The sequence below is a fragment of the Rhipicephalus microplus genome, unplaced genomic scaffold (genome assembly GCF_043290135.1).
Source record: "Rhipicephalus microplus isolate Deutch F79 unplaced genomic scaffold, USDA_Rmic scaffold_147, whole genome shotgun sequence".
Classification (NCBI taxonomy): domain Eukaryota; kingdom Metazoa; phylum Arthropoda; class Arachnida; order Ixodida; family Ixodidae; genus Rhipicephalus; species Rhipicephalus microplus.
This window is the reverse complement of record NW_027464718.1, coordinates 97,307-118,566: the sequence shown is the minus strand read 5'-3', so window position 1 is coordinate 118,566 and position 21,260 is coordinate 97,307. Positions and strand designations below refer to the sequence as shown.

General features: G+C 43.7%; 1 protein-coding gene across 2 annotated transcripts in view; it reads right to left on the bottom strand.

Annotated features, from left to right (window-relative positions):
• Positions 1-21,260, bottom strand: part of LOC119172183 (uncharacterized) — a 50,476-nt gene that overhangs the window by 7,595 nt on the left and 21,621 nt on the right. For both annotated transcript variants that reach the window (XM_075885441.1, XM_075885442.1), the window contains exons 7-12: positions 17,176-17,244; positions 16,987-17,117; positions 13,880-13,929; positions 6,666-6,774; positions 4,078-4,221; positions 1,836-1,992 (exon numbers count right to left, since the gene is read on the bottom strand). In XM_075885441.1, coding sequence (XP_075741556.1) covers positions 1,836-1,992; positions 4,078-4,221; positions 6,666-6,774; positions 13,880-13,929; positions 16,987-17,117; positions 17,176-17,244 — 660 coding nt within the window. The remainder of the gene's footprint in view (positions 1-1,835; positions 1,993-4,077; positions 4,222-6,665; positions 6,775-13,879; positions 13,930-16,986; positions 17,118-17,175; positions 17,245-21,260) is intronic.

Here is a 21,260-nt window from a genome sequence, read left to right as displayed (position 1 = left end):
CACATGCCTGCCTTAACAGTCTACTAGCTCATGAAGCCTCTGGAACGCATTCGTAAGCGCGCACCCTTCTCTCACCACATATACAATACCAGTAGGATTTGACGAAGGTACCGCCTACTAGGACGGAGTGGGTAGCCACCCCCCAAAAGACCCAGTCAAGTTCGCTGTGTATCAAGGCGGGAGCAAATGGTAGGTATACCCTCGTAGCTACCCTCCTTCTCTCGTGGTATTTTTAAACCATATAGGTAGCCCAGCTTTCTACGCCATTCACGAACTGTCACTCTCTACATTAAACCTTCCTGGTTTGTATGAGATTCAACATTCTGCCACTGAACTCTGTTAATAGGACGCCATCACCGGGCTAAAACCTAAGGTGGTGTTTTCCACAGCCAAGCAGCACGTAGTTCACATCCTCGTTGTCGTAGCCGCAAAAGCATAGGTTGAAGATTGTGCATGGTGAACCCCAAATAAAAAAAAGGATTTATCTAAGCAGTTTCGAGTCTCAGACGATACATGTGTCAATATGTCTTGGTAGCTGAGAGTCTAATCGGCACTGAAGATATTGGTCGGCAACCTAAAATATCCAGTCCTTTATGCTGCCTGAAAACGAGGAGTATATGAGTACAATTTACGTTTCGCTTACGTAGAATTTCGTGTATGTCGCATAGCTATTGTATATCTAATAGAGGCGGGTTTCTTTCTGTACAATGATCACCTGCATTTGCCAACACATCTGCCATTTGATTTCTCTCGATTCCAAAGTCAGAATACAAAATGCAAAGTGATGGTCTTACTTTGGAGCTTCTGAAAGGTCTTTTGGGAAGCCTTCCATACATGCGGACGTATTTTATCTCAATTGGCATTTTTTACACGTGCAAGAGGAAATCCGAGATTACGGTTTACCCGCTTGGTGTGGTTTACATCTCTCCCTTTTTTTGCATGTCTGTTTTCTCAAACCTGTGCCAGGTAGCCTGCCGGATACTACCATCGCCTTTATATTCTTAATAATATTATCTGTAGCTTTACGTCCCAAAACCACGAGATGATTATGAGAGATGTCGTTAACAAAGGCTCTAAAGTTTCTGCCATCTGGAGTTCTTTATCATGCACTGACCTTGCACAGCTTCGCAAAATATGCTTTACGATGGTATAAGCGTCGATGTTCTCATCGTGTATACTTTTTTATGCATTTGACACTGGCCCCCCAAGCTGAAACGCGGTAGCCTAAAAGTACAATGCCCTAACCAAGCATGGTGTAACGACTCGAATGAAATTAGCGATTTAGAATCCTCGAAGTAACTTTTCGGCCATGAAAAGCAAGTTGCTACATTGTGAAAGAATAAAATTGACTAAGTAAAGACACTCTCAGTGGCCAATGTTACAACTCTCGCACTGTCTTTGCCCATTGTGTACTTCGGTTGTGTAAGCCGAGACACTTTATTTTACGTTCCTTTTGAAAGCCCCCCATAACATTTGTCTTTTCATTCACGCTTGTAGTGCTACCAGTGAGTGGTAATCAATTGCCTGTGTGGTGTAAAAACTCAAATTGTAGTCACATTTAAAAATAGCGATTGTATTGAGCAGCCATTTCTGTCATGTGTGATTGAACCGGTTGGCATTGAGGCCATTCATGTCTCTTCTTTTTTGTTATAACACTTCTCGTTCAGTTTGTATATTATAGCGTGCCAAGAACACATCCATTCAAACTATAACTCATTTCATACCGTGGTATTTTTTGCAACTTTTTATCGAAAGTTTGGTACCACACACCAATGAAAACGTCATTGATTCACCTGTAAATCATTTGAGAAGAATATAGAAGACGCACGTCTCACCTTTATATAAGTGGAGTTGGAGTATCTGGGTTCCCTGTAGTATTCCTTACAGAATGTTTGCCCATCTATAACATCCCCTGGAAGGTCTGCCGCCTTGTTTGGTAAAGAAATGACGTGGCATACGTCTTTTCGAAATAGACATTTTGAATATCGCCACCTGCAGAGTGATAGATATATAATGTGCAAATCTTTCCAAATAAAGCAAAGAGAATGGCTGCTAACTGTGAAATTTTTTTTGCTGTTTCATTCATGGCGAAAATTCCATCGTCTTTAGCGGATAGTTTTGACCCGACAATACCTCGGACTCAAGATGTGACAAGTATTGATGCGTATAGGTTTTGTCCTAACGACGCAAAGATAGGTTGCAGTACGGTTGTATACTATGATTGATGTTTCACGTCAAATATATAGAGAGTGGAAAACACTTCCGCCAGGGCGTCTACATTTTAGACTAACTCGGATTTGCATCTGGTATGACCCGCCCGACTGAAAAACATTGTAACCCGAGCCCATCCCGCGTCAGACATGAGAGGATATCAGCCCGCCTGAGCAGGACCCGCGGGCTGGGCCGGCCTCGATCTTTCGGGCAACCCGATGCCCGTTTCCACCTCTACTGAACTCTCCCCTTTTGCTCACGTTTTACGATGTTGAAGCTGTATCAGGTTGATCAGCTCTTGTCTTCACCTAGCAATAACTGAAGCTTCATGCCTAACAACAGATGCAAGTGTTGTATTTGCGTAAACTGTTCTTGCATATATCGATTTAAACACGGATTGTCGCACGGTTTCGGTGCGCCGGCCATGTTGTGATGGTAGCTTGGCTTGCTTCATTATATATTTAGCTGTATTTCTAGAGTTTGGTTGAAAATTCTCTAGTTTTTATGTCCCAATTTAAAGTAAGTGACAAACTCTGACGTTCATAGCGTTAGTGAATGCAGTATTTGAACCTGAGTTATAAAATATTACTATAGCTCTAGTACTAGAAGTATAACTTATATTAGTTTACCTTATTGGGGTACATTGTGACGACGAGGTTCTGGAAAAAAAAGATCCTTCAACAACGTACAATAAGCTTTGCAAGAACTTTTATCTGAGGAGGGGAAAGTATCCGCCACCGCACAGAAAACTGAACCGGCCTCAGGCATTACCGCTCAGACTTCTGTAGGTCGGGGCATACCCAAGTCCCGCACTCTTGCACAAAATTTACCCTGAAATTCAGACGTCAAACACTCGCGCGCTTTGCTCGGACTTTGCCAGCTTAGATCATATGCTCTGTCGGTGCCCTGCGTTACGGGTAGAAAACATTACATCGTCAAAGTGGTATGTTGCGCTACGCAATATGAATTTGAGGACGCAGCTATGCGCAGTCCAACGGGCCCACGACGTGGCGGACAGGTTAGGCCTATCTGTCCCGACGTGGGAGCGGCCCGCTATGCGCTAGTTCGCCCCGATGGACCTAAATAAATATTTTTCATACTATACGATACCATTGTGGTATATTACTTTGGTTATACCTAACCGAATATTCTTTGGTGACACTTTCTGAATATCTGTTTAAAATACTGAATATATGTTTTGAAAATGGTCTACTTACTGTTCAAAAACTATTTTTATATCATTCATTTACTATTCGTATTCGATTCAGTGTCATCAATATTGATTTATTCTTTGTTTCGTTTCAAAATTGACTATCCCACACCCCTAGTAAGGACTAATTCTTTTCCGTGTTGGGCAAAGTACTCATCGTGTCAATGCGGATCTGTACTTTGTTATTTAGGTTGGGAAAACAGCCTTCAGATTTGGTATGAGCAACACGACGCCTGAAGTTCTTTGGCAAAATAGAGGTATACAACAGAATGTAGTAAGCACACCAATGACAGCCTTTGTGAAGAACAAAAAAAAACTATTTAGCATATGGGCATGGGCATGTGTCCAACAAGAAGATGGAAGAGACTGTATTTTTTGTTTTGAGGTAAAAAGCCAGTTTTGATTGATGGTTACCCGCCTAGCCAGGAAAAACTAGTTTATTGTCAGGTCGTTGAACATTACTATTTTGTTTCGACTCTGTCACCGTAACAAAAAGCGCGAATGCTTTTTGTTTATGGGTTTACAACTGTGGCTCAGGTCATCTTCATTATCTTGATTTACAATAAAATTCCACACATAGCAATCAATTTTCTTTTTTATGTACATTTTTAACTATAAAAAAAAACAGGTATTGTGAGTCTTGCCGTGAAGCTTACGTCAAAAAGTCGGCGATGTCATTCTTGCTGCAGTTGGAAAATGCACAGCTGTTATTCCCGTTCCTTCGGGGGCTGCTCATTATGTAACCCTCATCACCTGAGCAGTTCTTTGCTGTGCCGTGACCATCATGGTCAGCGTTCGACCTGTATAAAAAGAATGTTAATATTTACCCAGGCGAAGTTCAGGACATAAGTGAGATAAAAATAACAGGTCACATTTGTTCAATGAGCTCCACATAATAATACTTTAACTCATCACTGTTTAAAGAGCATCACATGTAACTCATCGCTAATTACTTTACAATGTAGTGCACGCTATTTGAATTCGAGGTTTCTATATTATCTACGGGAAGCAAGCATTGCGGTAACTTCTGACTGCACAATAAACAAGATAATTCATCATCCGCCTCATCCCGAATACAGTTGTCCTCCTGTGGTCATTGAACGAATGTAGCATGAGGCTATAATGCTGCAGTTGGATGGAGGCAAGCTCGAAAACGGTGAGCCCTGAAGTCTGAAGGCTGCATTTCCTAAGCGAAATGGTTCTGTTTAGTAAAAGTGGGCAAGATAATTACTCTCTGCCAGCATGTTTCGTTCGCCTTGGAAGGACAGGAGCCCGCCCCTACTGCGTCTCTTATATTCATATGGTGGTTTCAGGAGGTTAAACCCCACATATCAATCAATCAAAATCGCCTTGAAAGTGTTACTTGAAGATATTTTGCTTCAGTATAAAGAGTGCTACCAGAAAAGAAACATGAGGTCGATGTACGCACTGCAAATAAGGTTGCAATGAAGGTGAAACTTCTCGCTCACCTAGCTCTGTGCTTCGCAACTCTATTACTAAAATGAGGAACATTTTTTATAGTTTTCTAGCCGAAAACCACAATGGCATTATGAGGTATTTAATAGTGGAGGGCTCCGTAAACTTAGACCACCTCGAGTTTTTCACATGCACTTAAACCAAACAAGCTTGTGCGCTAACACGCGCCTCTAGTATTTCGCTTCCATCAAGGTGCAATCGCCCCTGTCGGGAACGAACCAATGGTGTTCGCGTATAATTGAGCACATTGACAACTATGCCACCACAGTCGCAGGCACTTTGCATATTCATCTCGTTTAACATGCATGCACTGCAAGTACGCAAGACGCAATTGAGCACAGGTCTATATAGGGTATCCCGTATAGCCGCAGCTGTCTCTCTCAGGTATGTACAGCCTCTGCTACGTCTCTGTAGAGCACGTGAGCAGCCGGCTTCAGCTCTGCCGAGCGAAACCTTGAGGCAGTATCGGACTCTGACGGGGTGTGCTTGACAACTAGGCCGCGCATGCTCCTGATACACGACTTCAGAGCCCGAAACTGCCTCAAGGTGTCACCCCGCATAGCAAAAACCGGCTGCTCGCGTGCTCTATACAGACGTGGCGGCGGCTCTTTTCCCGTGTATAACTAGTTTAATGATTTGGGAGAGTAGTGTTTAGGCTGAATGTCTTGTGTAAAAATTCATTGACAATTGCGATATTGATTAATGGCAATTCTGAATAGGTTGTGACGAGATATATGCATGTATGAGCACGGTCCATATTTATGAAAGGGAACACGGGAGCCTGATGCCTATATACGTACTCCAGTGGCCGCTGGCAGCGCGCCGAAGTTGGAGTGAAAGCAACCACAGTTTCTTTTCGCCTCATCGCGCAGCGAGCAAGACAAGCACCCATTGATGATATGGAACCGCTGGCAAGATAACGCCCTCCCCCATAAAGCGATTAAACAAGAGGCCGGTAGTCACCTTGAAAGGTGAAGGCGCTGCAAACTTGCCGCTGATTTCATATCAGCAATGAATGGTTGTTTTGCAACAGAAGGAAAAATAAGTTGAAAAAAACATAAAACGGGGCACTAGTTCGTAGTGTTCTTCCACCATGCAGTTGTTCAACCATGCATTAACAGACTGTGCATTATTAGTGTCATCCCAAAGCTAAGACAACGATTCGAGTTTCTAACAAGAAACTGCAACTATATAATGTACATATTGACAATCACAGCTATATATTCCTCATTTTGTTATACTTCTTTTACTAGTTATCTTCCCAGTCACACTCACTTTTCTCTAATTCCTGACTTCATCAAAATCTATTTTACCAAGTGCGCGCTGCTAACGTGCTCCCTGTCAGTACTCCAGATCTAATACCCCTACTTTAACACTGACATTATTATCTCTTTTTTGCATTCATGAACAATGTGAGGATTGTCCGAAATGTTTTGTAAATATTCAATCAAGATTCTTGCTTTCCTTATGCCTAGATAGGTAGCCCAGGAACCGCAGCATTTTATCATATCGTATATGCTTCTTCTTCACTACCCCCATAATACTGGAAAAATGTATTGTACAGTGTATACCGGTACACATCCACATTCTGTTTAATCCGCGATAAAAACAGGAGTATAGATTAGAAGGAAGACACGTTAATATTCAATTACTGAGCAAATTCTAAAGGCTACTATGTTGCCAATTATTTCGTCGGCTGGTAAACACCATGTCAACACACAATACGTATCCTAAGTCGCAGGCGTTTTGAGCTCCTCAAGGTACTTACAAATGAGCGATTTCATGAGCCGATGTCTGGACACCAGAAAAGGTAACAGGCCGGTCCAACCCTAAGGCAGCTTTGCCATTCCTGCAGGCCTTTCCCTTATTTGCCATTTCTGTGTATTAAAACACAGCGTGATCATTAAAACTGAAAATGACCAGATGGATAATTTGTAGCCAGAAAAGATGTTTTTTAATGATTAGCTTTAGCAATTTGTCTGCTAAGAAGATGAAGGAACCAGTGTTTTTAAATAAGTAATCCCATGACTATAGGGATGAGGGTGGGAGGCTGAGGATGAGGTGCGATATGTGTTAAGAAACAGGGAAACCGAGGCACATCCTACTCGGTGAGAATGGCGCAAAGTGAACCAGTGCACGCGAGTGCGTCGCAGATTTATGCTATATGCACACATCAGCTAGCGGCATGATAGTTGATGTACCTGTCCTTATCAAACTGCTCAGCGCAAGAAATGTTAGACTATGAACACAAGAGATGAGTACCAGTGCGGAATTTAAACTGATTTATTCTGACCTCTGTGGCAGCATAGCACGTGTAGTGTCACATTGCTATTCTTGAGGGCGCGGGATATATTAGCGACCACGGCGGCCGCACATTGATGGGGGTTAAACATATAAAGAACACCCGTGAACCAAGATATATGATTCGACAACCGCAAGCCGTCACAATCTTGAGTGTGGCGGCTTGCAAGGTACAGCAACAGTTACAAGGAAGGCACCCTCAGGAATTGTTAGATCTTTGATCGTCCTAATGAAATGCTGGGTATCACCTAGATACATATGTGGGGTTTAACGTCCCAAAACCACCATTTCATTATAAGAGACGCCGTAGTGGACGGCTCCGGAAATTTCGACCATCTGGGGTTCCTTAACGTGCACCCAACACTGAGCACACGGGCCTGTAACATTTCTGCTTCCGTCGGAAATGCAGTCACTGCAGCCGGGATTCCATCCCGCGACCTGCGACTTAGCAGCCGAGTACATCAGCCACTAGACCACTGCGGCAGGGTGGTGGGTATCAAGTAGGTAAGAGAGGTGTGTAGGAGGTGTGTTCTTAATTATGGAGTCTATGTACTTTAATATTGGTTTGGTGAAGGTACCTTTTCCTGAGACCATTGGTCGGCTGGTGTTTCCTTTTTTGTGTATTTTCGGAAGCATATGAAACCATCTAGGTTTGGCATGTGCTACAGTAAGTGCCCTCAAGAGCTTAGGATCTCACTCTCCGGGTTCTACCAGATCATCATGTGCGGTGGTTTCTATTGCTTGGTGTTCTATGGTTGGATCTTTATCGAGTGGTTTGTAGAAAGATGTGTTGGCTAATTGGCGGGTGCCCTTTCGGATATAGTCGGATTTATTTAATACTACGATTCCCCCGTTTTATCTGCAGGTTTAAGACGACATATCTTCGACCACTGAGTACCTAAGTGCTCCATACTTCTTTTTTGAGAGGTCTTGGTCTGCTGCCGGTTTGTGTGTGTTATATTCCCGAAGTATGCCTTTTTGAATGGCTTCAATGTAGGTATCTAGATGCCTCTCCAGCTTAGAGCTTGGTGTCCACTGTTACCTTGAACTAAAAGGTATTATGGTACTGGTTTCTCCCTGGGTTTTGTCGAAAACGTATTTCCCCAGGCGAATATTCCGTGCGAAGCTATCTAGGTCTTGTAATAAGGAAACTGATTGTATCGGCTGTATAGTAGTGGGGCAAAATGTGAGTTCGCGGGAGATCACGGTTCGTTTATGACTGCTAAGTTAAACGTTGGAGAGGTTAATTAGGTGTTCTGCTATGTTGTGTTGTGTGCAAGTAGTGCCTCTCGGCCGGTCGTTTATGAATTTTATGCATGCTACCAAATTGTGGCACAACCATTAGTTCAGGACCCTCTGAATTGTCAGTGTATGGTTCGCAGAAGTTTGAAAGTTTATCCCTTGCCATTTCTTTCTCCTTTTTTTAATTTCTGCTGTTCTCTTTTTCTCAAAATGTTCTAGTTCATTAACTTCTTTAGAGGATAGAGAAGTATTAGATTTAAATTGACACACACACACACACACACACACACATATATATTTATATATATATATATATATATATATATATATATATATATATATATATATATATATTGACACGTGTTTATAAGAAAAAGAACGATGATAGGAATGTTTCGTAGATTCCAGCTAGTGGGTCAGGTGGTTTTTCGGGACGACAACGAAGCAGGCATGTTGCTGTACAGCTGATCCTGAATACGCTCTTTTCGCTGCCGTAAGCTGCTGTCATCTTTTGTTCGCTTTGCACTGCGACACTGGTGGAGGTGCTGGGTAGTATGGTGGGGAGCTTCGAAGGGCGGCGGCGTACGTCATGGGACGTTGTTCGGGGGCAGGATCAGCTGTCGAGAATGCTTAGCGTATTTCGTCACGGACGACTTGAGCGAAAGATGCCATGGGTGTATCCACTACAGGAGTCCGCAGCCTTTGCAATTCTTCACGAACAATCTCTGTAATCATGTCACGTAAGGAGCTATGACTGTCAAAAGTCACAGCGGCGGCCTGAATTGGGGGGCTGTTGCACAAGCGGTCATATTGCTGGCAGCGTTGGTCAAGGGTTCGCTCGATAGCCGACGCTTCTTTGATGAAGTTCTCTACAGTGCTTGGCGGGTTGCGCAGAAGTCCGGCGAACAGCTGCTCTTTCACGCCACGCATGAGGTAGCGCAACTTCCTATCTTCAGTTATCTGCGGGTCAGCCCTCCGAAATAAACGTGTCCTGTCTTCGGTGAACATGGCGACCATTTCATTGGGTTTTTGGACCCTTAGCTCTAGTAGTTGGTGGGCGCGGTCACGTCTGTCGACATTGGCAAAAGCTTCAATCATCTTCTGGTGAAAGTCGGTAAATGTGGACAGGTTGCCTTCTCTGTTCTCGTACTAAGTACAAGCGCTGTCATTGAGATAGAAGTAGGCCCGGGCAAGGTTTTCCTGAGCAGACAAGTGGTTGATATTCGCAACACGGTCATAGTGGTCTAACCAGTCTTCTACATCTTCGTGTGCGCCACCACCAAAGCGTTTAGGATCCAGCGATTGAAAAAACGTTACCTGGGATGGAACGGGTGGACTGGTGCCGAGAAGTACAGGCTGGGGGCTGGTGTTAGCCATTTCTAGATGTCTGGTAGAGGTTTTCTACGAGGGGTTGCAGTCTGGAAGAATATCTCGTAGCCGACGACTGAATCGATGGACAGGGGTTGCAGTAGGCACGTCCGAGCTGGATGAACGGCTCCCACTAGAAGTGTGAAGCATCGGGCAGCGTCGCGGCCCAGCACATATATTGGCAGATCGAGGTAGACCCAAGAGATCGGGAAAAAACCGCTTTTGTGACGCCGGATGGTTTATATGAATTTAAAGTTCTACCCTTCGGTGTGTGCTCAGCGCCCGCTACTTTTCAAAGGCTCATGGACACTGTACTTTCAGGGTTAAAATGGAAGACCTGTTTAGTTTATCTAGACGACGTCATAGTGTTTTCCCCAACTTTTGACGGGCATGGAATGGATATTTTGGGACCCCTTCCTACTTCTACTGCAGGGAATTGCTGGGTTATAGTCGCAACAGACTACCTAACCAGGTATGCCGAAACAAAAGCTATCCAAAAGAGCACGGCAGTGGAAGTGGCGAGATTTTTCATAGAAAATATTGTGCTACGCCACGGTTCCCCGACTATCGTGATCACAGACCGCCGAACAGCATTTACGGCAGCTCTTTTAGACCACGTCCTGATGCTTAGTGGAACGACTCACCGTAAGACCACTGCGTAGCACCCGCAAACAAATGGACTAACGGAGCGCCTCAACAAGACGATTGAAGACATGCTGTCGATGTACGTGGATGTCCAACATAAGAATTGGGACGAGATTTTACCCTATATTACGTTCGCATACAATACGGCTAAACAAGAGACGACTCGCATGACTCCATTCAGCTTGGTTCACGGACGGGAGGTACGGACTATGCTGGATGCGATGTTGCCACATGAATGGGACGCTACTGACACAGGCGCTGACGTGTTCATTGAACGCGCGGAAGAAGCTAGGCAGCTCGCCCGCTTACGGATCCACCAGCGACAAGACTACGACGCAGGCCACTACAATGCTCGCCATAGAACTGTAACCTATAAAATCGGTGACAGAGTGTGGGTTTGGACACCCGTACGAAAACGTGGACTGTCCGAGAAGCTGCTAAGGCGATATTTCGGGCCCTACCGAGTATCGCGCCAGCTAAGTGACGTCACCTACGAGGTTGTCTTCGACAGTCCCCAATGCCCGAGGTGTCGCCAGCACCAGCCTGAACTTGTTCATGTAGTGCGTATGAAGCCGTATGTGAGTGACTGACTACACGTTAAAAAAAAATGCTGTGCGTCTGAATCAGCATCGGGACGATGCTCTTATAAGGAGGGGCAAGTGACACGTGTTTATAAGAAAAAGAACGATGATAGGAATGTTTCTTAGATTCCAGCTAGTGGGTCAGGTGGTTTTTCGGGACGACAACGAAGCAGGCATCTTGCTGTACAGCTGATCCTGAATACGCTCTTTTCGCTGCCGTAAGCTGCTGTCATCTTTTGTTCGCTTTGCACTGCGACAATTATATATATATATATATATATATATATATATATATATATATATATACATATGTTTATAAGAAACATATATATATATATTATATATATATATATATATATATATATATATATATATATATATATATATATATCCCTCTCACTCTCGCAAACATCTTTCAAGGCGAGAGGGACGCGGTAGCAACGAAGTTCGGAAGTTCATGTCAGTATAACTCATCCCCTGATGAAGGGAGGACCCCTCCCGAAACTGTTGGGAAATAAATATATTTATCCTTGTTGACAACGATCCCGTTGTGCCATATCCCATACCTATATATAAATGTATATATATATATATAAATAAATAAATATATATATATATATATATATACATATATATATATATATTTATATATATATACATATATATATATATATATATATATATATATATATATATATATATCTATATATATATACATATATATATATATATATATATATATATATATTCATGAAACCAAAATACGCACATTTTTTTCTGATGAAGCTGTTTGCGGTTTACTGATGCTACTGCCGCGAGCGGCCGTTGCTGCTTCAATTATGAATGTAGTGCATTGGTTAGGCTGGGACACGAGAACCGTTGCCTTTTCAAACACTGGCTGAGTCCCACATCCAGAACAAACCAAAAAACTGTCCTGCTCCACACTTCCTATCTTCTGGCAATATTCTTGACGTCTTACATTAGGGAACCTGCCTGTCTGACCTGCGCACTCTTGTCTACAAGACAAAGGTATACTGTAACCAATTCTTGTCGCACACTTAACTAACTTTTTACCGTGCTCAATCTTGTGATCGCTCCCAGTACTTCCTACGGGACTAGTTCGGACACGCATCATGCTATGCGAAATTGAAATGCGAGCAATAAACTTTTCAACGGGTGAACTTGTAACGTGGTGGACGTGTTGTTCACAATGAAGGACGCGAACGTGGTCTTGTAAACCATAAAGTTTGCTTTGTTTGACTCTTAGTCTCAATTTATAATAGTAACAGAAGCACTAATTACATTTTTGGATGAATTCGTATTAATACAGCGCTTCTACACTGCAAACTTTTGCCTTAAAAATTATAAGCACGGCACCTTGAAAGCTGCCAGTCATGGCACTGATGCTACAATACAGGCTAGACTGATAATAGAGAGTTGTTGGTCGAGCGAAGGCAGGTCGACGATAGAACTGAGTACAAGCATTGAAAACTTTAGCGCTCGTGATCACCTTGTCTAAGCCTTAAGCCTGTTTTAAATCGTTCTTGTTGATTTTCTCATACCTTCTTTTTGGTATTTTTTTCACACACGCACAGTCATTGCTTTTTTTCTGAGAAACCCTTTTTAATTCAAAATTGACATATTTTCTTATAATGTTAGTAGACGTGTATTGAACTTCAATAAGCAAAATCGTGCAAGAATATTTACAATGGGGGCCTGTAATACGAAGGTACCCCCATATTGTTAGTGCATATTTTGATGTATTTATTTACCATGTTTTGAATATTTATCCGTTCTCATTTGCTTTAGTTCATTGCACGGGCCTAAATGTGTTTTCATGTCACTACAAAAATAAATATTTTTTCGCGTGCAGCACTTGAGCTGGGAGTGTCGGCATAAGGCCCACTTTCAGTGACTTATGAGTTAAATAATAATAAAAATGAGACTTCCTTCAAAGACTCACATGTGCCAAAAATGTGTTTTATATTGTAGGAGAATCAACTTCTCTTATAATTGCTTCCTAAAAAAATTCTGACTCATGGCTTCATTTCTTGAGCACTGGAGAATACCGTAAAATGAAATCGCAACATTGGGATGCGTTACCTGCTTTTACATTTATCCTATTCTCATTGTATGGCAGTTCCCGGTCTGCGTTTAGCTTTGCAGCATATATTGCAGAAAGTAAAAAAAAAAGATTAAGTTTCTGAAAAAAAAATGTGTAAGAAAACATGAACAGAGAAACAACGCTCTTCAAATCAGCCGAAAAGAGACCTTTGTTGCAGGCCCCGTACAATGGTCAAACGCCCTGTCTCTAGAACGACTAAGCGTCGTACTCTGAACCATACGAGTCACATCTGCAGTTCGGAACAAGCCACATCAGAGAATAGGCAGCGCCGATATTGTTCCTTACTTGGAGTTTCCCTCTTTGTTTATCACGGCGGCCGCGATAACTCCTTCGGCTGTCAGAAGCACGGGGAAAAAAAGTACGATCTACTGGATTGGTGCATTTTATACTGCGAATTTATTCTCGGTTCGTGGTACCATATCATGCCAAGGATGGTTCACTTTTTTTTGCGCTAAACCGATCAGAAAGCCTCCGATGGCCAAATTGGCCGTTGCATTCGTGGTGACACTCAAGGATAAAATATGCAAAAAAAGCTCGTCGTTGGCGCCGCACATGCTAAGGTGGGGCTTGTTTATCACTGCAGATTTCGATTATGCAGTTCCGAGCTCTTGCTGCGTAGTTCGATATATGAAGGTCAACCACTGCACTCTCTATCGAGATAACCAGTTCCAGCATATACATCATAGGGGAGACGTTAAGATGTCACATTATGTCACTTACCTAAAGTACCGCCAAGGTTTTTCCCACGTCTAATTTTAACCAGACCTGCACTAAGAAAAAAAAGAAACATTTTACACGTGACCTATCACACCAATTGATTTCACTCATGCTGGTATTCACAATAAAATGTATCTTTCACAGACATCAGACGTTTTTTACAGATGACAGCTATGACTACAAAGCAAAAAAATAAAATAAACATGGGATCGCTTACTGCGTATTGGTTGTTTGGCTAATTGGAATTGCTTCTAGTTATAGCCTAAATAATATGGTATGGTATGAAAAAACTTTATTTAGCTCCATCGTGCCATGCACTGGCACATAGCCGGTCCCCCCTAACCTTCCCACTTTGTCATAGGCTCGTTGGTATGCCCATAGTTGTGCCATTAAATGCAGACTGCGTAGCACAGCATCTCACTAGGATAATGTTATGTCTTCAACCCGTAACACAGGGCACTTCCTGAGCATGTGATCTTAGCTGCTCTTCACAACGGTGGTCTATTGGCTAAGGAACTCGGCTGCTGACCCGCAGGTCGCGGGTTCAAATCCCGGCTGCGGCGGCTGCGTTTACGATGGAGGCGAAAATGTTGTAGGCCCGTGTTCTCAAATTTGGGTGCGTGTTGAAGAACCCCAGGTGGTCAAAATTTCCGGAGCCCTCCACTACGGGGTCTCTCATATTCATATGGTAACTTTGGGACGTTAGACCCCACAAATTAATCAATCAATCAATCTTAGCTGCAAAATCAGGGGCAAAGCACGCATTTGTTGGACGTCTGAATTTCTAGATATATCTTGTGCAAGAATGCATTACCTGGGATACGCACCGACCTACAAGATTCTGAGCGTCCATCCTTCAGGGCTGCTCAATTTACTATCCCTTAGTGGATACTTTTGCTTCCACGAATAAAAGTAATGATTGATATGTGGTGTTTAACGCCCCAAAACCACCATACGATTATGCGCGACGCCGTAGTGAAGGACTCCGGAAATTTCGACTATTTGGGGACGTTTAAAGTGCCTCAATTCTGAGCACACGGGCCTACACCAGTTTCGCCTCCATCGAAAATGCAGTCGCCGCAGCCGGCATTCGATCCCGTGACCTGCGGGTAGGCAGCCGAGTACCTTAGCCACTAGACTACCGTGATGGGGCATCGAATAAAAGTAAGATGACCAAATCGTTTGAGTAACTCTTCGGTTCCTACAAATAGAGAGTGAGCCCTCACTCTAACAAAAAGGTTGAAAAAAAATTCATTGGGGCCATCCCAGACAGACAGACAGACAGACAGACAGACAGACAGACAGACAGACAGACAGACAGACAGACAGACAGACAGACAGACGGACAGGCGGACAGACAGACAGACAGACAGACAGACAGAAAGACAGACAGACAGACAGACAGACAGACAGACAGACAGTGTTAAGGGTCGGAAGGAGGAAGGTCGCTGATGGCATCCCTCCGCTGTCACCAGTTGTTGCGAATGGGGGTCTACCCGGTCTCCTGTGGTAGCGCGGTGTAGCCGGGTCGAGGAAACGAACGCTGACAAGATGAGGATACCAAAAACAAACAGGTTTACGAAGCTATTTACACTTATTTACAGCAAAGAAAGGTTAGTGGTTTCACAAACTACGAGTGTGGTGGTTGAACCGTTACATGGTTCAGAGCGACGTCCAGCACTCTGCGGCGTCGTTTTAAGCCCTGTCGGGTCCTCCTCTTTGAGTGGAACACCGATCACAAACACGCAACAGGTGAGGGGGACGAGCATGCACGGTCCACGTGAACGTCCAATATTGAGTCGTGACCACTGCACTGCAAGGTGGCGCCAGCGGTGCTCTTCCTCGTCGTGTGTGTGCCGCTAGTCGAGAGGTCCCAAGCTCCTGACAGCACACATCAAAGGGTCCGCCGATTTGTTCGCTCAATTAGCGGGGCAATTTGCGGCGGCCGCCACGGTATCTTCCAAGGAAGATGCTGTGTTCGTGGTCCTCACTTGAACAGTTTACGGCGCCGTGGCGACATGAGGTCTAATCTCTATCTCATAATGGATAGATAGATTACGAGGAGGAAGGGAAGAAATGAAGGGCAGGGAGGGCAACCCTACGCTCGTCCAAGTTGTTACCCTGCACGGGGGGAAAGGGTGAGGGGATTAAAAAAGAGAGAAGAAGTGAAGGGCAACGTGTGGGTACATGTGAGCCTGTCCATTGCACGCTTATAAGCAGTGACGTTCCAATCGTCTATGTGACCTTGTTCATTGCACGCATAAAAGTGGTCAGGTTCCGGTCGTTTTTGAAAAACCTAGCAATGCCCGCGTCGCTTTGCTGGCCTGCAACGCGTAGAGCCATGAACTGAGGATCTTATCTTCGGAAAAAATAGATACTCAAAGAAATAGACACCTGGTTCGCCAAGAAATACTTCCTTCGCCTCTAATGCATGAAAACTCAAATGAGTCTGCATATCTGGGCCTATATTTTCAGAACATGGCCATGTACTGAACGGCGCAAACCAACGGCGCACACATTGTCATTCCATTTCATGTCAAAACAGTCGACACGCCTTAAAACAGTCTCTTGCTGTAAGCATTGTTGCAAGTCATTCTCTGGAAAAAATACGACACAACGAATAAACCAGGGTTGTTTCTTTTAGCTGGCTGGGTAAGAGTGAGTTCACATTCCAATGTGGTAATCAGTACAGGTGTACCGACCGTTAAATTGTGAAACCATAAGCATAAAAGGCAAAAAGGTCACCATTTATGGAATATGAATTTGAACATCAAGTTTATTCATCCTTTCAACATGTAACTACAAAATTCCACTTATTTGTCTGTGTCCTTGCACCGTATTCATGTCTCCCACTCTCTCCTATTAGTAATTTTTTTACTATAGAATCTGCACTTCTAAACACTTTTGCCTTTGCAGCATGCATACAATTCCAGCAATGAAGCGGTAGCACCAATGATTCGTTGTTATACGGTGAAGGCCACTGAGGCATCACAACCTGCTCTTGATGTTTTATATGCAGTTTCCACGGTGCAATATTGACTCTGGCAGCGTTTTCCTTGCATTACTGAAGCAGCACTTTAGGTTATGTAATAAACTTTCTGTACAATTACCTGACTGCCATATAGAGGATGTCGGACTTCTTGTGTACTTCGCTAGTACGCGCCAGACTCCCCAATGCAGACAATGTTTGATCTACCATGATCCGTCCGTCGTCGTGTATATGTAGATAGTCTGTTTTGGCCTGAAAGGTAATGCTCTAATCAGCATGGACGCGAAATGTCCGAACGTGTATTCGTTACCTGCAGCCCTTCTATTGCTGTTAACGCTATCCTGGCGGGTGGCACGAGTTGCTGCAAGCGAAGGCTCACCTGCAAGGGTAGACAAAAACAAAACTGTGCATCTATGGCTGTGAACAAATAGTGTGCCACAAGCAAAAAATAGTAAAAAATTGTAAGGCAGCTTTGCACTATGGTCTCAAATCTGAAAAAAAAATGCAAAACTTGGCAGCTTTGTTTTTTTATGTCTTTTTTTCCTTCCTCATCGTCCTCATTCTCTTTTTCTGTGCTTCTGTATTTTGTCTTTATTTTCTACCTACTTCCTCTCTGCTTATTTCTTTCTCTTTCTTGCACTTCTGGTTTCCTTCACACTTCTTCCTATTCCCTGTCATTCCATGTTGACCTTGTATCATATTTTTTTTTTATTTTATACGTGCCTTTGGCTAAGTTACGGCTAGCGATGGCAACATATCATAGCCTGGTCCTTCAAAAAGGATCCGCACTCTATAAAGATATTGGGACAACGTATCAAGTTGAGGGTAGCCTTCTCAATATATCAGAACTGATAATTTCCAATGTGGACGTATTTATATTCGCCGACTGTATGCGCCTAGGCAATGAAATCATAGACGCTAACATAGGTATTCATGTAGTTCGAAAACGAGGAAAGTAACAGAATATTATCCTTGATATATATACTTGAGGAAAACTATATGGCATAATTTCCGTATGTATCTCGTCATGATAAGCACTGTACAGTAAGACGGATAGCGGGCATTCCACATCGCCTCTGAATCCTTCGCAAAAATTATGAAACAGTCAAAGCGAAGAACAGTTCGTAATAAAAAGAAAACAGGAACCAGTATTTACCAAGCATTTTCTTTACTAAAGTCGACTTAGAAAAACCAGCGTATGTCACTTCTAAAATCTGTATACCACACAAGCACAGGAAAGAGAAATAAAAGGCGTCTGTTGTACAAACGCTTGCGAGAAAATGTGGGAGGGGCATTGAATGCAGGAACGTTCTCCCCCGGACGGCTCGCCGGGCTCTGGCGACGAGTTGACTCCACTGGACCTGGTCCTGCTTCAAGATCGCAGCCTCCCAGTATTTTCTGGGGTGGTTTGCGTCGTCATTTGTGGCTGCCCCTTTTAGCGCTGGGTCGCTTGCCTTGCAGTGCACTCGGTGTGCCGAAGTATCTTCCATATAAGAGCGTGGGAAGATATAGTTGTATCTCGCATGATGGATTCTCGGAGCTGTGACGGTATCTTGCTTTTATGTTGTTCGTCCGTTTATAGGGTGGTTTCATATCATGTCATAGCACTACTCGTCCTGTGCATGAGAGCTTGAGTCTCTCGACCTGGTTGTAGTGGGCGGTGCTTCGTTTTGTCCACCTTATGTGAGCTCCCATGCGAAGAAAATGGTCAGTGGAGGCGGTTGGTGGTGGTCCTAGGGCGACCGCTGGTGCCTTTCGTATATATATATATATATATATATATATATATATATATATATATATATATATATATAGATCAGTCAACCTAATTTTACAACAAACGCTGTTATGTAAATATAACACAGCAAGGTGGCCGTAGTTGTCCGCCACCACCACTGCCGATGTCTAAAATCACAGTCACACAAAATATTAAGAAATTAACAAAATAAGAAAATCGCGAGGCCTGCACAGAAAGCCGCAGCACAGCCACAGTGAAAGCTAGAAGAGCGCTGTTTCTAGAAACAGTTGCAAACTCTCTTGGCGCTACTAATACAAGTACGCCTGCAAGGTACGCAATGCTCCATTAATTGATTCAATGGCTGAAGACGATCAAGAAGTATCGCTGAGCCCCATTTAATGGGTTGAAAGCATCCATCAACCCACTCGTGATCGAATTTATATTTTGTGGTGCCTGGTTACACGGGTCGTACTGCGTGATACTTGGTTATTTTACTATGCAACCACGTTATATTGCATATGGTAACAAGGTTCCTTCCCGACATACTACTCGTACAGGATGTTTGCGCGCAAGGTTTTCGAGGATCGACATTGCTCAGTTGTATAACACTGGGCCAGGACAGAGTGGACTCAGGTTTGGGTCCGTTTGCCCTAGTGTGCACGCTGGTTTGTTTGACATGGTTTGTCGTTTGCAAGCAGGTATGTTCGACATTCCAGGCGCTGCGAGCGTAAGACAGATTGTTATGCGTGCAACGGGCCGATAACGTTAAAATAAAAAAAATGCGTGTGTATTTGCTATTGTATGAAAACGCATTGTCCCTATTCAGCAAAGCCACACAAATTTGATGAAAGAAACGTATGTAAATATTAAAAAAAACAACTAGAAAATTAAAGTTCTACACTTCGCTGGTGCACAAAGAGAGGCTTGAGGTTTACCTGATGCCCTACCTCAATGCATGCCCAGTTTCACTCAGAGTACGTCTCCCTGGAGGGGGCAACTTCTTAGTTAAGCGCACCGAGACATCAAAGTAACCTTTACTAATTAGACGCGACGCTCAGTGATGCCATTGATCTATAAGTAGTAGGTGGCTTTTATGACTGTATCTTATGATAGGCTACGTTAGGTGAGCCGTAATGGTCATCCTACTGTCGGTGACGAGAACCTCAGCAGCACCATGATGACGAACGAGGTCCCGAAGAAAGAATTTCGCTGCCTCGACGGCACTTCTGTTCGGCAGGGCCCTCTTTTCGGCGTAGTGGGAGCTGTAGTGTGGCTACGGCGATTCGTTTATTTCTAAAAGTTGAAGTTGCGAACATTATTTTCTATAAATGTCGGCGAAGGGCTTTGATAGACAGCAGAACTTCGGCGTGCCTGGTAGGTGGTGCATTCCGTCTCTATGGTCTCGGTAAGCCCTTATGAAGTAAGTGACACCTGACGGGAGGCGAGGCAAATTATACTTTTCATACATTTTAGCGAGCACATGGAAAAATCCATTTAGGAAGGCCAGTAGGGCACGTTGGTATATAAGTTCATAATGAAAAAATCACCAAAATGTACAAAAATTGGTGGACGCTTAAGCTTCACCTTTAAGAGTTGAACGCGATAGTGAAATTCGGCCCCTAGAGCGCTCTTCAACCACTAAATGCATACTTGTTCATATGTTGTGTTACATACACACAAACGCACGCACAAACACACGCACACAGCAGATCGTACCAGCACACGCACGCAAATGGTACATACAGGTTTTTTTTTTATCTAAAGCAAGAGCTGCAAGGCATCCATGATACACCCCGTGCGCACGCCATCTCGGAGGCAATAAAGAGCCTCACAATGCCTCACAGAAAACAGCACATTATCTAGCGTTTGCTGTTTGCTCTATCAGCGCCTCTAGAAAGGCTTGATGTTTTCCGCTAGATGGACATAGTTGTCTATTTTTAGAGCTGTTTGAAAGTTCTTGTGGGTACTTTTAGCGGCGATTGCTGCACTATCCCGGTCTTCTTCGACGAAGTTTGAGGCTTCCCAAATGCGCCTACAGATCATCGGATGGGCTCGTCTTCGTAGAGACACCTGTCGAACAAATGCGTTAAAGGGGCCCTGAAACACTTTTTCAAGTAACCATAGAATGAATTCACTAGAAGATCTTATTGCCTGGCGAATTCAACACCACAAAAGTTTCAAGAATACGTCCAGAGTGAGTGGAGTTACAAAGGTTTGTCGCACGCTGTAATTGCATTATTTCTTCTCTCGTCTCTACAAAAGCGTTGGAAGCTAAGCAGGGAGGGGTGGCAGGGGCGAAGAAACTACCACGCCTCGTGACCTTGAGCGATTTTTTTTTCTTCAAATGAGCGGCTATTACAGAGTGATCGCGCGCGCACATGTGGACAAGTAGCGGCCTCCCGCGGCAATATCGGTGACTTGATTTTTCGGTCACAGACGAACAGACCATTTTCCGTTCACGTATAACGGGGCTGACACCAACGGCGGAATTTCTGCGACACGAGCTCTCTAACGCTTTCGCGTTAAAAAGTACGAGGAAGTGCTCGTCATGTGTCCTTTCTGAGTGTTTGTACTTTTTGGCGCTTGTTTCATTATGGAAGAATCCAAGGTGTCCACTCATGGGATTGTTGCAAAAAGCTTCGAGAACATCTGGAAAA